This window comes from Cygnus olor, chromosome 2 (assembly GCF_009769625.2).
Source record: "Cygnus olor isolate bCygOlo1 chromosome 2, bCygOlo1.pri.v2, whole genome shotgun sequence".
NCBI lineage: Eukaryota > Metazoa > Chordata > Aves > Anseriformes > Anatidae > Cygnus > Cygnus olor.
In genome coordinates, this window is record NC_049170.1 from 113,307,242 (window position 1) to 113,325,746 (window position 18,505).

The 18,505-nt window shown below is 37.0% G+C and overlaps 1 protein-coding gene across 2 annotated transcripts in view; it reads right to left on the bottom strand.

Moving 5' to 3' along the window:
• Positions 1-3,352: 3,352 nt before the first annotated feature.
• CDH2 (cadherin 2) overlaps positions 3,353-18,505 on the bottom strand; it is a 118,706-nt gene continuing 103,553 nt past the window's right edge. For both annotated transcript variants that reach the window (XM_040550251.1, XM_040550252.1), the window contains 2 exons: positions 11,970-12,134; positions 3,353-4,762 (listed from right to left, as the gene is read on the bottom strand). In XM_040550251.1, coding sequence (XP_040406185.1) covers positions 4,556-4,762; positions 11,970-12,134 — 372 coding nt within the window. In that variant the 3' untranslated portion in view covers positions 3,353-4,555. The remainder of the gene's footprint in view (positions 4,763-11,969; positions 12,135-18,505) is intronic.

Sequence of the window (18,505 nt, forward strand, 5' to 3'; positions counted from 1 at the left end):
GAATGGGGCCAAGGCAGAGTAAATATAAGCCCTCTTCAGGATTATGAACTTGGTAGAGTTCCAGAAATGCTACATACCAAGAAGCAGAACTCCCAAGAAGCAGTTTTCACATGGCTTTGAGAGCAAACTTTGCTACTTTGGCACTAAAAGAAAGTAAGTGGCTGTCTAAAATGTTTTTATTTGCAACTGAGAAACATCATCTGTCTGCAAAACAGTGCAATTCAGACACTAATTTAAACATCTTACATTTAAAATTTACATGAATTTATAAACATTTTATATAGCAGAGTCAAGAAAGACAAAATAACATGGAGTAAGGGAAGAAGGCAGTGCTTATTGTCTGCCTTACCAAACTGATTTATGTGCGTCTTTTGTAATTCAGAAAGATCACAGCAAGCTTTACAGCCAACCTGTAACAGTGCTACAGCACAGCCAGAGAGGGCATCACCACCAATAAAATCACCAGTTGAGAACTCCAGTACTACTTCTGCTAATTGAAAGAAGTGTTAAGTAGAGTTGTCCTGGTTTCAGTTAGGACAGAGTTAATTTTTCTCCTAGTAGCTGGCAGGGTGCTATGTTTTGGATTAGAATGAGAAGAGCGCTGATAACATGCTGATGTTTTACTTGTTGCAGAGCAGTGCTCACACCAAGCCAAGGACTTTTCAGCTTCTCGCTCTGTCCTGCCAGCGAGCAGGCTAGGGGTCCAGCAGGAGCTGGGTGGGGACAGACCCAGGACAGCTGACCCAAACTGGCCAAAGGGGTATTCCATACCATCTGACATCATGCTGAACAATATATAGGGGTGGCTAGCTGGGGTGGGGGGCCGGCTGCTCGGGGATAGGCTGGGCATCGGTCAGCGGGTGGTGAGCAATTGCATTGTGCATCACTTGTTTTGTACACATTATTATTAGTAGTACTATTATCACTATTATTATTATTGTTATTATTATTTTCCTGTCTTAATAAACTATCTTTATCTCAACTCACAGGCTTCACTTTCCTGTTTCTCTCCCCCATCCCGGAGAGGGAGGGGGAGGGTGAGCAAATGGCTGTGTGGTGTTTGGCTGTCGGCTGGGTTAAACCACAAGAGTTTAGACTGCTATGGGATGTGTATTAACATCCTTCACCAGTACTTGGGAATCCCTAAAGAAACACAGGAAGCTGATTCTACTTGTATCTGAGGTCTTCTGTGCCCACTTAAGACATTCATTTCCAAAAAAGACCCTTCTCCTCCTCACCTTTACATCCCCTAAATTCAGAAGAACATAGACTATGAGGGACTATCATTGAAAGGAAATAGAAACTGTGGAAAAGCTGAGATAGAAAATATTCTATGGTCTTACTTCTGGCCAGTAACTTCCCTTGTATTCAATGTCTACGAGGCAGAAACAGTATGTATTACTGCTTAATTTAATTTCCAAAGCAAGCAGCCAGAATTTCCCCCAACAATTGCAGGGTCTACAGGTTGGCCATCCTCTTCCTCTCAGTGTAACCCTCCAAGCATATTACACTAAAACCTGTTTCCACATTTCTATAATAGCAACAAACCTGAAACTCGATGAACAAGGGTCAGTTCAAACATTTTTTTCCTTGTATATGTATGAGATACAAAAAATGATTTACCCTTCATTCTATTTGGCAGACCTAACGCTGACCTAACACTAGGTTTGAGAACCACTGCTAGAATTGCAAAGCTGCTGTTGACAGAGCTGTAAGCGTGTCTGATCAAGACAGAGATAAATGGATATATTAATACTTAAAATGCATGAGCTCCTATTGCTGTCCAAAAGAGCTGAGTATTCACAAAAGATGACATCTACTGCATTTAAACAAAATAATGGGCTATAGTCAAAACTGGAAATCTTTCACAAACCTTTCCGCCTCCTTATCTTTTAGCATTCAATCTCAATTAAATTAAATTCATCTAGCATTTCCAATTTTTTGGTTTCAAATACCAAAACCAACAGAATTATTAAGCTTAAAATACATTTTTGTATAAATTACAGAAGATGGAAAAAATCAACATGCTAAAAGTGGCCTTTTGTTTAACACACATTCACAGTTTAAATCCTGCCTTTTATAAAATTTTCCTTACTTAACTATGCATAGCCAGATTTTCAATTGTGCATCCTACTCTATTTCTTCCCCACACAACTAATTAATATGGAAATAGCTTAAAGAAGCTCACTGATAATTTTGACACATTACTGAAAAAATAAGACTTTGTTGCCACATCAAGCTAATGCATGAGATGAGTAATAGCCAGGTATGCAGACACTAAAGGGATGTACTCCAATCTGAGAGGATTGCTGCCTCTCAGCACATTCACTGGCATCATCGGGAATAAGAGAAAGAAAGGAGGCATTCCTATGAAAAGCTCAGTGAGGAAGAAATACCACACTTTGTAATTACAGTCATATGCAGTACATAATGCTCTCTGACTCAGATTTCAGGATTCACCTCTGGAAATCACAGTCACATTATGTAAATTAGGGTTGGAGTGCTGAGGAAGCACTGAAGTGGCATCATGCTGAAGAGCATCACCCACAGACCAACTGCCTTCCAAGCCTTCCCAGTGCAGAAGCCTGCCGCACTACTACTGGGGCCTGGATCCCTCACCGCAGCTCCAATTCTCTCAACAGCCTGCGGAAATGTGGTGTTTCTGCTGAGTTTGGGCTTCACACTGTTCACAATTAGGCCCTTAATGAGCGTAAATATAGACATTAAACCTGAGCAGATTGTTGCAAGCGAATGAAGGCAGAATTGCTGCACCTACTGCGCTCGCTTTGTTTGCAAATAGATCATTGTAACAGGTTAGAAACATGACTAGTGATGACTAATCTCCTACAAGGACTTTATACGATAAAGTTCCACGATTTTAAGTGTTCTCCTTGAAGGTCATGCTCTGACCTGCACAGAAGTTAACAAGACTTGCCTTTACTTCAGCACAAGAAAGTTCAGGTAGCAGTTGACTGCTAGGACCTCTAATTTATTTGTTTATGCAACCAGCAGCATAATCACAAAATCATTAAACTGTCAGTCTAGAAATGAGCCAAAAATGATGCAAGCTTCATTATTTAGGTAATATACATTAAAGCTAGTCACTTAGATGGAACTGCAAGTTTTGAATTCCCAGAAATGGCACATATCACTTTGCTTTACCTGGGAACCTGGCCTCAAATTTTGTGCCAAACTTTCTCCTATATGCAGCTTATTTTCAGTCCAGCAGTATTGCATGCTAAAGAAATGCAGATCTCACACAATTCAAATGTGCTTTGTGTATGTTTTATTTACTATAGTCAGGGCTGCCCAGGTAGGAAAAAAAAAAAAAAAAGGCAAACCAAGCACCACATCCAAAATTAGCATTTTATTCAGAACGTTGGGGTCAGAGGTGTATCATTCATATTCTGGTACACAATACAGAGGCAAAGCTGTTCTCAGAAGTCTCCAGTTTGAAAGCTCCTTCCCCCTTCCCTCCCCACCCCCAAAACACACTGTATATTTACTAGTGCCACCAGTATTAGGCCAACTCCCCTCCCCCCCCCTTTTTTGGTACAAATTATGTAAAACTTTTGTGCTAAGAACTTTTCTCCCTCCCCAAACAAAAAAAATAATAAAAATAAAAATAAAAAAAATATTGAGTACTCTAACTACAGTTCAACAATTGAATCAATGTCACTTGTTTGCAACCTGTTTTGTAAATACTTTATCCATAACGAAAGATATAAACATGCAAAAACCTGAATCCATAGTCCAAATAATACATACACGTGTTCTGAAGTTTCTGCACTTCTCCACAGACTATGCCAATAAAACATTATGTACACATACCATTTTTACAGTGAAGTGGGAAAAAGTACTAGAAATTAAAAAAAGAAAAAAGTGTACATGGATTAAGACCGAAATGTGTCTAACATTCTAGCGTAAGGAGAAAAAAAAAATCAATTTTGCTACAAACTGGTGATATGAAAACTCCCTTTATTTGCAACCAGCTGCATAAGTTTTAGAATTTTAGTGAAAAAAATCCCCTAACATCTAAAACTAGAAGTAATGTACATTGTTCCACCTCATGGTCTTCTCTCCCAAATAATAAAATTGTTCCATGAGGATTTTTTTTTTTTTTTTAAGTTTTAATCTCCTTATTTTAATAAAAGCAATGCGATGTAACAAAAGCATGTTGAAGCATATTGTGATTCACCTTACTCCTCCCCACCCCAACATATTTTGTCTCTTTAATGCATCATTTCATAAATCAGTACCATTAAAGCCTTAAACATAAAACTAATTCCGATCTGAAAAAGGTACAAAAAGGCACATAAAATCCCAGTGCTTCTGTACTGTAAAATTCAAGTGTAACTGAGCTCAATATTTTTTTCCAAACAGCATTGGATCACTGATATTCCACGGAGCCCAAATTGGTTTGCAGCCTATGCCAAAGCCTTCAGCAAGCACTTGTGCTAGTAGACTACAAAGTTAAAGCCTAGCTTCTGTATGCTTTTGGGGAATATCAGTTGAAATGTTTGTACTTGTCCAAAAACAAAGTTCACTTTGAAGTTCAGTCATCACCTCCACCGTACATGTCAGCAAGTTTCTTGAAACGTGGGCCCCAGTCATTTAGGTAGTCATAGTCTTGCTCACCACCACTACTTGAGGAGTTAAGAGAGCTCAAGGATCCAGCAGTGGAGCCACTTCCTTCATAGTCAAAGACTAAGAGGGAGTCATATGGTGGGGCTGTAGGGTCATTGTCGGCTGCTTTAAGTCCCTGTAATAATGAAAGGGAGAAAAAATGAAATAGGTTCTGTATCAGAGAAAGAGGCAGCAAGTAACTGGAACACTGCAGTGCAGTTATCTACCAATCACCACCTGAGAAAACTAAGTTCTTGTTTGTCTGTGGTTCATGTCAAGCAGAACAGCAGGACTCATGGATGGGTTTCCAGCATTAAACACTGGACATTTTGAATGTAACTGTACATGCAGCTCTAACAAAACTGTAAGAGAACATCACTACACAAGGAACAATGCTAATAAATATACACTTCCAGAGCTACACAGCTCACAACCTGGGGCATGAGCAATATGGGACTGGTTAAACAGACAGATGGGATAGGAAAAATATGCATGTTTGCAAAGATTTGCTTTAACAGCCATCTCACATGGCCAATAACATATCCACTGACATCGCTGGCCTGCAGGTCCATCTGTGTGTGCCAAAAGCCATATTTAGTCAGTTCTGCAAAATTAATGTACCTCTGTAGGCTGCTGTGTGAAAAAGATACAATATGTTGGCTTAAGCCGTATGTGCTTTGCCACCCATAAGATTCTATCAACTCTTCATAAAAGACACACAAGAAAAGACATCAAAGTTAAATACATCACTAAAACCATTTCTGTTTCCTTGTTTCAAAGTAGTCATGTTATCAACACACGAATACTGGGTCTTCAGTAATTTTAAACTTCTGCTCTCTATACCTGAATAACCCAAACTAAAACCAAAACAAATCGAATGAGGGATAAGAGGGAAAGAACCACAATTCTTCTAAAGAAGAGACTTTTCCCTGTTTTCTTATATAGGTGCAAACCTAAACAATAACTTTAATTTTAGTATATGAAGCAATTGCTTTGTGGCGAGATGCAGTTATTCTGGGAAGAGTTACAAGCTGAATATAACAGGCTGCAGCCTGAAGTTAAAAGTAAAAGCAAGCTCTCTTGTGTTTTGGATTTTTCAACCTCACAGTTTCTTCCACGGGATTAGCAATGATTCTTCAAGATCTTCCACACTTTCAGTATGATCTACTCTGGCAGACACTGATGAGGAATAGTACAACTGCCAAAATTCTTGAAGGCTTAGATAAGATTTTAAGTTGCTCACTGTTAAAATAATTTTAACCAGTGCTATTTGTGCCGATTTTAATTTTAATGGTTGTTTATTTCTTTAAAGAAACACATTCTTACATTCATTTTTTGAAGGATTGGTGTGCATCCTTTTAATTATTTAACATTCTCTTTATACAAAAGGATGTTTCACTCTCAATCATAAACTGTTTAGTCTAAGTGTGATGTAATGGAAATAGCTGTTTTTTTTCCTAGATATATGCTAAACTAATAGCATTAATTAAAGCATATAGTATTGATAAGAGAATCCTGATTTTTTAATCACCTAAAATCATTCAGAAGCGTGGAAAATATACCTAAAGTAATTTTGCAAATCAGTGCTGGAAACACCCAGCATATTTATCAAACTAGCGATCTCCATTCAAGAACACATTTTGGACAAAGTGATCGTTTCACGTAGTACAACATCATCAAGCAGGCTATCAATAGCCTGCACACGAAGGATAATTTTGAATTATCTGATAAACATAATTCATGATACTTGTTATCTTTCTCTTCAGATTTTTCCATCCTGATGGCCACAGTAAGGACAAATAATTCAAGATTCCTAAAACGCAACAGCAAGCAAGTGTTGGAAGACTTCTCCTGTTCAGCTTCAAAGCTTGAAATAGTTCTAAGGCTTTCTCTCCGTTTCTGCTGCTGTAGCAGAAATGCAACTTAACTTCTCAGGCACTAACTGGCCTTGCAATATTTGTATCTTCCCTTAAGCTTGGTTGGGGTGATGAACTCCCATCCATGCTTTTCAAACACAGGTGACAGGGAAGGAAAATAAGCTTGAGCTTAAGGAGTGCTGCAGTATGAATCTCAGGTGTCTGTGTGTGAGAAGTCATTTACAAAGCTGGTTTGGAGAGGAAATGTTATTTCCCTGAAATTCTGACTAGGAACAGCCAGCCAAACAAGGGATTCTAATTTATTAAAATCAGTGAACAAAATATTTTCCTACGTGACTGCAGAAATTCTGATGCCTATCAGCCATCCACACCAAGAAGGTAGGTAACATCCTTCTGCCTTTCTTTCCACAGGGAATGTTGGATTTTTGCAGTTTGCTGCCTGGATTATGATAGCATTTAAAAATAAATCTGGTTTTGAGCTACTGACGTACAAGATAGCACCTCACTGACAAATGCACTATTTCAAAGGTTGTTCTTACTGTGTAACCCATTTTATTCACAGAACATAGCTATGGGCCATGCTGTGAAGTACTGACTCAACTCCACAGCCCAAGTTACAATGATAGTTACACCTATCTTTTGGTCAAAAATTCTTCAGACTCACAGTATAATAACCGAACTTAGTCTTTAACTCTTCAAAAGACAACCGAGTTCTCTGCCATATTTGTATGGCAAGTTACATGGTAAGATAATGAAGGAATGCTATAGTGTTTTTTTTACATCCTCTCTGCTAAGCATATTCTCTGAACCTACTCAGTGCCCTGCTTTGCTCCACTGCTGGGTTCTACGGCATGTCTGAAGCTGGAGATGCTCAATGTTAGCTTAGGCAATGAAATCGGCTTATGAAGCTCCTTGTGGTTTTGGTATTGCCACCTTTCTGCTTCCCTTTCAACAGGTGGTACCACAACGTGCTGTATTGGCACGAGAAGGCAAAAAATGGTTGCCAAGAACTTCTGGTTTTACTGAAATGGCATTGTCAACCACTTCTCAAAAAATCCCTCAGTCTTTCCCAGATGTGCTCAAGAATCTCAGAACTGTGGATTTCTTGTAGTTATTTGGAATACAGGTTCCTCATCTGAAAACCTGAAGGTCTTATTATAAAGAGCAGCTTATTCAACAGCTGAATTGCTGAGACACACGCTTGATTCTCCTGAAAGATGGAGAACTAAGTCACATTTCTTTGCATTTGTTATACTTGCAATGCACAAAAGCAGACTTAAGAGCAGATGATGTGAAAACCAGTAATGCCATGGCAATACAAAGGAGAGCTTGAGATCTAGAACAGAGTGAGTAGTAACTTTGCTTTTTCCTCTTCCTCTTTTACACGTTTTTCAGAGGAAGAGGAAAGACTACAGCAGTGTCTTGACTGAGGAACAATGGTAACCTTAAATTATGCTTGCTTGGTATGTGCAGCATTCTTAATTTGTCTCAAATCAAGGGAAAAAAGAACCCACAAAATCTCAAACTAATACGAAACTTTACAAAAATCAGAGATCTAATGCTTTTATTTTCATTAATCCTACTACTTAATCAGGTTCAACGGACTTTTGATGAGAATGGAAGAATAGAGCCTTACCAGGAAATATGAAAGACTGATTCAATCTGTTTTTTACTTGACAAGAGAAAACAGAAAATGTAGAGGGACTTTTATTCTGCTTAAAGGTGCACTGTATCAATAACCATTTACTAAGAATGAATTGAGGGATGAGACCTTTAGTTTGTAATTTAAATTTAATTTACCTCAGGCTATGTCCTCTATTGATTAGAAATATATTCTTAGCCACAAACTCTCCACCACAATATAATTTGTTTAAGATTTCTAAGGACAGCATAGGTGGTTTTTGAAAACAGGTTTAACAAAGCTTCTTCAAACAGGTCTGATTGATACTGTCCTGCAAATCCCGACTATTCTAAGCATTAATTATGCTCCACACTCCGTAGGTTATGTTTTAAAAAGCTCAAAATGGAAAAAAAAAGTCTACGGAGGATTCTTAATAACACATGACTTATTTCCCTGACTTGTTTGTACACTGAACTGGAAGAAAAGGAGGTTATTCCCTCCCCCCGTTAAATTAGAGATTCATCTATCCATTGAAACAGACAAAACAAGAAAGTCCCCGAGGTCATTTAGCTTATGCCTGCAAAACATGTTTTGATTATAAGGCACCTCTGGAACGTTCTTATTTTTGAAATTTCATAGCTCTGTATGTGTTATCTTAACTTTGTAAGTGTTATGAAAATAATTCAAAGTTTTATCATACTTGTAACTTGTTTTTCAAGTGAGAAGTCATTAGAACACTACAAAATACTTATACTTACATACGTCTCATTGAGTTAGGTAGATTTAATACAACTGATGACAGCTAGAAAATAATATATTGCAAAAACAAATTACTGCTGAAGGGAAAGAAACAAAATGACCCACTAGGTCTATTTCACCTTTTGTTTCTATGACTGTAATAGAAGTAAGAGGAAAAAAACACCCCATGCTTTCTCAGGTGATGGTAGCTAAACCCTCTAGCATCTGAAATGAATTACTATGGTTCTTTTTTGTCAAAAGTTGGAGTAGTTCAGTGGCTAATCTGAACAATACTAGCTCTGTGTCTGAGGTACTGGTGAGCATACCATTCAACAGACTAAATTAATTCCCACACGTGGGCCAGCATCCCAAAGGATCAGACTGATCAGCATCTCTGGGAGCAGAGCCAAGTCCTCCAAAAGACTGGACTGATCTCCACAAAGCCTTGTAATCTTTTCAAGCCAATGGGGTAAACGCAGACTTCGTTACCGAGGTACTGGCAACTGAAAGGCAGCCTCTCTCTGTTCAGCTAGCAACTGGGCTAGTTTTGCACATGGTTCGGGTTACGGCTGACCAAGGAAAAAGTTATGGCGTGACTGGTAGTTACAGAAGAAGAAAGCTTTTTGCCTAATTACGTTAAATTTGGACGCAGAGATAATGAACTTGCCCTTTCTTATCTTGCTATGTCGTTTTCATAGCTTAGCACAACTTCTGTCTGAACTGTCCTAAGAAATGTCTGGTACAGGTTTTACCAAAGATATTTCTTTAATTTACTCCATGTAAAACAGAGGAATTACCTCTGATTTTTTTTTTTTTCCCCTACCAAATTGGGTATCTTGCAAGGGTTGCTTACAATGAGCTGCAGGTGGAATTACATGAAGGGAGCTTGAAAACCTGTGCAGCCTGAATGTTTATGCTCCAGACACTGATAATTTGGAATGTTAACTGTAATAGTAACTACTATAGTAAAATGCTATTTTTTTCCCCAATAGACTTCTTAGAATCACATTTGCCACGGGAAATTTTAATATAACACAAATTAAGATAAAACTGTTGTGAGGAAATAAAATCTTCATTTTGCTGGGGCTTCTGGCAAAACTGAGCATGAAGAAACCTTGGCTGCAACTGTCTGCTTCAGAGTGAGTTAGGTGGAATGCCCCATAGTAAAATGAAACTGAAATCCTAAGAAAGAAAAGACCTTATGATAAAAATAAGCTAAATACATAATGTTTGAAACAGAATATACCTCAGATAGTTCCTTTCAATCAGAGGATATAATTAACTCACAGCTAACTTGAAGATAAGAAAATTGTCATGCTTTCTTTAATTTCATATATAACTACAGGGGTAATTTTATTTTAGAGTCGATATTATTTACATTATTTTACTGTGAAAGAGTAGCTCGAAGAAGCTTTCTCTTTTAGGTGAAGGGCAAAAGGAAACACAAAGGAAGGTATTGAGCTAATACAAAAGAAGAAAGTAAGAAAATGATTCTCAGCTTGTCAGTACTGTGATATAAACATACTGAGTTAAATCAGGACAGCACCTACTGTTTCTACATCTGCATGTACACATTGATGCTAGATTCTTCACAAGTGACAACGTACTGAAAAGCAGCATTGCAAAAACAGCTTGCTGAGTAATTTAGAAATCACAGGAGGCTGGACAAACCTCTGCCCCTTTTCTGGCTTTCCAGAATTACCCTCATTCCTTGTCTAGGCTCTGTAAAAGTGTTAACTCTGCTGCATGGAAAAGGAAAATTCAGGATACTGAGGATCATGGGTTCTTCCCCACTACTTGCCTGGTCACACTCACGGAAGTATAGCATGGGAAAATGATCATCTGGAAGAAGATAAGCAGGCACAAGGAAGTTTTTGTGGGTACACTGTCTTGGCCAGCAATGGAGGCTTCTTATTCTCCCGTGTCCACTATTTTCCAGAAGCCAATAATAATTGTAGTATTTAGACGTAAAAGGCATGCAGAATCCTCTTTGTTGAGCCACTTCTTTCTAATACAAGTCTTCCACAAACCCAGATATTCTTAAAATACATTTAACTGGAATAGCTTTCCGCTGGTTATCTCCCTGTAGATACTTTAAAATTGCATTGCTGTATACCTTATTAGGAGCAAACTCAATTTTCTGCAGCTTTGCTAACATAAAAGGAAGTGTATTAGCCTGATTTTTCTTTAAAGAAACACGAATAAACATGTTTGCAAAAACAGTTCTCTGCAATACTTGCTCAGCTGTAACTGCCAAAGAAGATACGTGAAAATTAGCATAATTAACTACTAGTACTCATCTACAGAATACAGAATTATTAAATGATAATTTACAACTTAAAAATAATCTAAATATTTGTTTTCCTGTAATTAATGAGAACAAGAAATGAATTCTACTATCTCAAGTTTCACGAAACCGATGATTTAGGACTGACCAGTAATTAAAATAATGAAACAAATGTTTGTAGTAGTATTTCTTTTACAACTGTGAGTAATCTGTATAATCTGAATCTTACATTTATCTTTATTAATTTGAAGAATCAAAGATAACACAGAGACTTTTAAAGCTCTATGACCAGTATTAAAAACACTTATATAACATTTAATTTAGCTGCCCTGCTCACTAATCGTATTTGATGGAATTCTTTTGGTCTTATTAAAGGTACAGAACTTCCACTGTTAATCTAGATTCAAAGGGTAATGTACAAGGAAAATGAGTATGAACTTCCTCCATTATTAAATTACTCTGAATTAATAAATGAATTTAGGCTAAACTATAATTTTGTTAGTCTATTTATTACTCAGAACCCACAGAATAATCCTGCTTGGAGATACTGTGGTTGCGGCTGATAACGTATTATGAATGTAATTAATACAAATATACAGAAGTTAATTGATGTATCTTCTCTTTCTATTTGAATGAGTTAATTAAATTTGCCCACACTTTAAAAGAACGTATTTACTTAAATCTAGCAAGACAATTTTAATTGTTTAAGTAAGTTTTAAAAAGTTATCATGTTCAAACATAACAGCTACTCATGCAGAGCACAATTAACAAAATATAAAAGCTTATCTTATCTTAGGAGTAAACTCCTCCTTTCCTTTACCTCATTAATGAAGTCCCCAATGTCCCCAGGATGAGGAGCAGCTGATCTGACTGGATACTGAGGTTCTGCATGGATTGGCCTTTCATCAAGACGTCTGATTCCAACAGGTTTGATGGCATCTGGTTCCACAGTGTCAGGCTGTTGGAGCTGGCTCAAGTCATAATCCTGCAAAATATGAAGCAAAGAGAGTACGTTAGGAGAATTTTAAACAATATCTGTCAGGGGAAACATGAGGAAAAAAAAGAAAAATATGAGGAATCATTTCACCACAAGTTCTATTTTCAGGATTGTAACACTGAGAGTAAGTCTAAAACATTGTTATTTGCATACCAACAGGATGTTATTTGATTTATACTCCCTGAACCTACTGTTTGATTCTAATCCATCAGATTTGTACAGCTTCTCATAAATTTTCCATTGAGAAGCAAGGATTTGAGTAGTACTATTAAGAGACTAAACACTTTGCCTAGTAATGCTGATTTACTGCATAGAGCAAAGATGCCAAATCCAACTCTTATTTTTCTAAGCAAATAAATGCCAGACATTCTTATTCTGAGAAAGAGGCAAGTGCACTGCTCTGAAGCATTTTTGTAATACATTCAAAGAATGAGTTTAAGACTCCTTGGTGATTTCATGTGGCTTCCATAATATGAAAGCCAAAGGGGGAAAAATGTCATAAGAAGTACAAAGCTCCTCAGATTTGGTCTTAACTCTAAGCATTTCCTAAAGATTACTTGTGGATCTGTTCATTAAGCACTTGATGCTGCAGTTTCAAACTCTGGCAGACTGATGAAGCTAGCATAGCAGTATGAATTTCAATAAGCAATATGTATGTATATAAAATTTTTAATTAGAATGTTTATGCATTTAAGATAGGTATGTCTGAATACTTTTTGCACAGTGTGATGCACTTCAGCATTGTAATTCACCTCACTGTTGTCATGTCTAGAAGGTAGTCATGATCAAAGATGCTTTTGCACAAGGCACCGGTAAAAATGCCGAACAAGGAACTGGGCTCAAACGCTTAAACTAAAGCCATCCATGAGCTACACAGGAGACTGGGGCTCATGCCAACTCAACTGTATGCCTGACACCTTGCCCCGCAAATAACCCAAGCAGTTGAGGGGCACTCTAAATAAGCTTTTCTATCTTCAGTTTCTATTTTTCAACAGTGATCTTATAGTAAAAATTGTATTTGTAATCTCATTTTGCTGGAAACTGTCTGTGCAGAAAATTACATTTTCATTGGTTCCTAAGTAACTCCTAAGGAAGAAATCCAAGTACATGCTTCTGCTGTTGCATCATGGGATGTAGGTACTTTTGAGAGTATTACCTACCATGACCCCCCCAAAACCAGACTTTTCAACAGGAGGAGAGGTCTGTTGACAGCACTGAAGGTACCTTTTTGGGTGAACTTTAACAATTAAATGACTACACCTTCTAATTTGTTACTCAGGTCCTCAGCTGACTGCACACAAATATATAATCAAAAAGGTAGAACAGCTTCACTGAGATCTGAGAAAACAGCTTTATTTATTTTAATCACATTACAAATTCCTTGGGGCAGAACTGCAACTTCAACCCTTCAGTTCGTCATGCACCAAACAGAGTAAGTGATTTCCACAGAGCAGTATGGATTGGAGAAAAGTAAACAGAACTCCTTACCTTTTCCCTTTTTATTACGTAAAATAAATCAAAACAGTTTAAAAACATACTATCAGAAAATCCTATCGAACAGAGAAGAATGTACTTTTCAGAATTTATAAATATGTAACAAGTGCTTTTCATACCCTCCCTAAAGATAAAGGTGGAATACACGAATGGGGAGAATTGATTTTTTAACACTAGGCATTTTTATATGGATGAATTTAAACAGGTAAGGTCAAAGAGAAATACATTAAAACCAGGAAAGCCTCTGGTCATTTCAGTTTTATAACTATAAAATGTTTTCTTTTTCACCCATTCCTGTATGCAAACAGCTCTATCTCTGACTAGTGGTCATACAGAAACTAAACAAGTTTCTAAACAGTACTAAACATACAGTACTAAACAAGCCAGACAGAGCCTTCCACATCTAAGGCCATTCTCTTGTGTATATGCAGTTTGAGACATCTCCAGGCTTTATAGCTACAAAGACAACAAAGATTGCCATCCTCAAGGCAACAGTGGTGCAGAATGTCTCGTTATGTGGACTCCCACTTTGGATTTCCTTTCTAGGGTAATTTATGACACTACCTTCCAGACTTCTATCAGAGGAAATTTATTCTGCAGGTCTATTAGTGTCTGGACAGGAAGAAAAGATCCATTGTGCTTATTACCACAGACTCTCAATTCTCTTGTATCATTAAAATCAATACCAACTGTACATCAGTCAGGTATGGCAAGTCATCCACCATCTCCCCAAACTGGCTTAATGCTGTACAAACACAGCATCGTGCAATGTCTCCAGCTGTTTCAACATTCTGTCTGAAGTCAACTCTACTCAATTACTGCAAAGAAAAAGAAAGAAATATGTTTCAAAAGAGCCAGGGCGTAAGCTATTTAGGACTGCTGAAATTCCTTCTCTTTGCTCAATGTTGCATTCACTGCTAGATAAATAGGAAAACTTTTCCTGTATTTTCTAAAGCTCCTGAACAGACTTTAAGGTTTGTCTCAAGCAGAGTTTAAGCTGTCACTTCTGCAGTTAACTATGTTAAAGGAAAACTGTGCCGTACCAGAGAGAAAACAAAACATGCTGGGTTAAGTTGGGACAGCTAGCCTGGAGCAATGGGTCATCATTTCTACTCTTATTTCAAGATCACAAGTCAACACTGTTTTGTCTTAGCTCCAGCCTTCTTCCATATAACCTGCTCATCATTTAAATCTGCGGAGGGACTGAGGAAGAAGACTAGGCCCTCTGTTGGAAACATACCTGAGCAATGTCTGACAGCATTCAATTCATATTGCTGCCAACTTTTGTCAGATGCGTTTATTTACTTGTTTGTGCTGTTTAGCCCTCACTTCATTAATTTTAGAATACCTTTCCCTTCCTTCAGTTTGAATTTGAGCAAATTCATTCAGAGGGTTTGAATTTTTTTCTTCAAACTTCTGGATAAGCTCAGATTGTTGATGGAAAGAAGCAGCTAATTATTAGAAGCAGCAGATTATCTCTACTGGAACATAGCTAAAACCTGGCCATCTCTGGCATCACCATTTTACTCTTGCTGAAATAAATCCCATCATCTGTATTGAAACAGAAAACCTTCTGGTTTTGATTTGGTTTTGGTTTCTAGAAAGGAATTGAAGTCAAGATGTGTTAAAAGGACATTCTATCAGAAGTTGCAACTTCTGATGAAATTTACTGATAAAATTATATGTATATAATATACATCAATCAATATCTATCTATATATCAATATATATCAATATAACTAGTCAATCTCTCAAATCCACCCCCCCAAAAAAAAACCAGCCCAATTATAAATACTGACCTTATTAGCTATTCACTTAGTTTAGACAGCTTTAAGCAGAGACTTATACCATTACTAGCTCTGATCTCCTATTCCTGAAATGTGAAATCCAAGGGAGACAGTACTAAACGTCAAAACCAACCAGCTAAGCCCTACAGATTAACTACCTTACCAGATGTGTAGACAGAAGGGTCCAAAACTCCTAAAAGCTTTTCTTTAAAAACCTTTACACAGTAGCTGGAAGCATAGTCCAAGTATTTCAACTTGAACAGAAGAAATGTCCAGAATAGAAGAAAATGCAATTGAAAATGCAATTTTATATTCCCCAGTAATCACTGATTTACAAAGAAAAAGAAAATGCAGTCTTCAAAGTCTTTTCCCTTTAAACAACTTCCTCTTGTGCAAGGCAGCTACTCATTTAACAGCACTTGAGTAATAATCCCTCATGCAGCAGTCATCAGCTATGGCAGTAGGAGAGAGATACCTTAAAAGAAGTACCTCACTTCCTGACTGTTACCAGAGTCTACAATCTCTGGAAAGAGATGAGAGAAAAAAAAAAAAACAAAAAACAAAAACAAACAAACAAAAAAAAACGAAGAGATTATCCAGGAAATTGAATTAGTCATAAGTTTCTAGTTAACTTTTTTTTTCCTCCCTCCTGGATTAGCTGTTTCGATTATTTTTAAATTTTAGAAGTTTATGGCGAAAGCTTAAAGTGTATTATGCTAACTAGACCTGCTCAATATGAATACTCACTGAAACTTAAAGCAGAATTCCAAACAACTGATTCAAACTTAATAAAACCATAAATTTTATGCATATATGGGATTGATCCCCCTCCCAATACATCAGATCTATCCCTGTATCCCCATGGAAGACATCATGAATTTAATTGTCACTAGTTCACTTACTTTGACTATGACAGCTGTAAGTGGCATTCACTGGACAAAACCAGCTGTAGTGGTCTAACCACACGTTAAAATGCTGCTTTACATTATCAGAAGTTTTCATTTCACCCATCCGTTTTACAGGATGATACTTTAGCATAAACCAAATTTTATTATTGTGTTAAGAGAACAGAGCAAACTATGACTTGAAGTACCAACAGATGAAACACGCATTCTGCTTTTCCTCTGTGTGGCAAAGACAGTTTCTGTCTACTCCAATACAGAAATAGGGTGGAAGGAGCAAGTGAGGAAATATTTTATATAGGTGAATGGTCTTTAAAGGTCTTTTAAAAACAAAGAAAATGAATTGAAAACCAATCCTGCTACATGTAACCATCGACCTCCCAAACCCACCAAACATGATCCTAAGGCAATATTGCCTGAGTTCTGCAAAATGCTCCAAACCCCCTAAATCTTCCATCTGCTGAAATAACGGGACTTCCAGAAAGGCAAAGCACACAGGTCTGACTAGATGCAGACTGCAGGTGGGAGACTAGTTAAAATGCCTGCGCTAACAGTTGCTCTTTATTTGCAATTCATTTTTTGATTACTTTCTGCCATAGTGCTTTTCCTGTTTGTTTTTATTATAGATACATCTGGAGCACTACAAGTTAATCATTTTTAAGGTAACCAAGAAGCTCACTTGTCTTTTTTAATAATAAAGAAGGTGGAAGTTAAAACTTCAGCTGCAGATAAAACACAGTAACAGGCATAGGTTATGGGTAGGATAAAATAAAATACAAAACAATTCTGTAATGGCATTATGGAAACATTACTTTTCCTATGATGAGATAAAGATTCACCGAGGAATGATAATAATTCCTCCACAGGAGCACTGCATGAGTCAGTCATTCAAAAAAAAAAAAAAATTCAATGTCTTACTAAGCAAACGCTATTCTCAAAATAACTTCCTCCTAATTGTAATATTGCAGATGCCTAGGGATATCTTAACAACAGTTATTTCTTTCATTATCATAAAATATTTTCCAATCTTAATGTAATGCAAAATAAAGGTTAAGAAGTGAGAGTAAATGATCTGAACACTCAGGATGGTAAAAATAAAATACAGTCACATGGATTTGTAACGTTGATTGAGTAGTTCAGAAATACTGTTGTTTTTACAATAGGTTGCGGCAACATCCAGCATACAAAACTAATTTAATCGTAAGATGCAAGCATCCAGAAAATTACAATAAGAAAAAGAAACTAACTACCACCACCAACAAAAATCCAAAAAAAAATCCAATGGATTACTCAATTTGTTTTTATCAATGACTCACAAATGCTAGAACAAAACTATCCTTTTTACAAAGGAGCAATTCTTGTTCGAATTTAAATCCATTCACACATAAAAATAGTCCATTATGTTTTCATGCTATTATCATCTTTAAAATAAATACTACTATTTTATTTCTCTATATTAATGTGTAATAAAACGTGACAAAAAGCAAAATATTGACTAATGTCTGAACAGACTGTAAGGAAAGGCAATTTAGGAAGAAGTAAGTGGAATTCTTAGTAAGAAAAATACTGTGAATGATAGTAAAATTACTAGTTTAGAAACTCTTGTACTGAAGAGGTGTGATGGTCAGATTAAAATACCCATTCAGAACAGCTGATCTGCAACAGTTTCAAGGCATGCCACTTGCTCAGGCGACTTGCTTCCACAGGACCACTTGCATAACCAAGTACTACTAAAATTTGGGAAACAACACAGAAATGGGCTTTAAGGAGATGTGAGGAGCATGTTCTGTAATTTACTACAAAAGATGTATACAAAAACAGTTAAATGGAAAAAAAATGTATGTCAGTTATCAGTCTGACATAAGCAGCAAGCATCCCCAGTCGAGCACCCGCTGCCTGCACATAAATCACATAAATGGCCTGAGACGTGGTAAAACGAATTAGTGATGTTCATGGGTTGTGATCTGCTATACTCTTGAACTCTGCAGCAGACACGGGCTAAGTGCTTTAACACTCAGCCAGCATAAGGTTTTGGTATTTTGAACTGACAATAGTGTTACTAGTTGAGTGCACAACATGTCAGGGGGAGAACATTAGTCGTTTGTCTCTCACACTTCCTGTTTGCTAACAACTATAAGCTCCAAATCGTGTGGTCCATTAATAATCAAGACTGTCA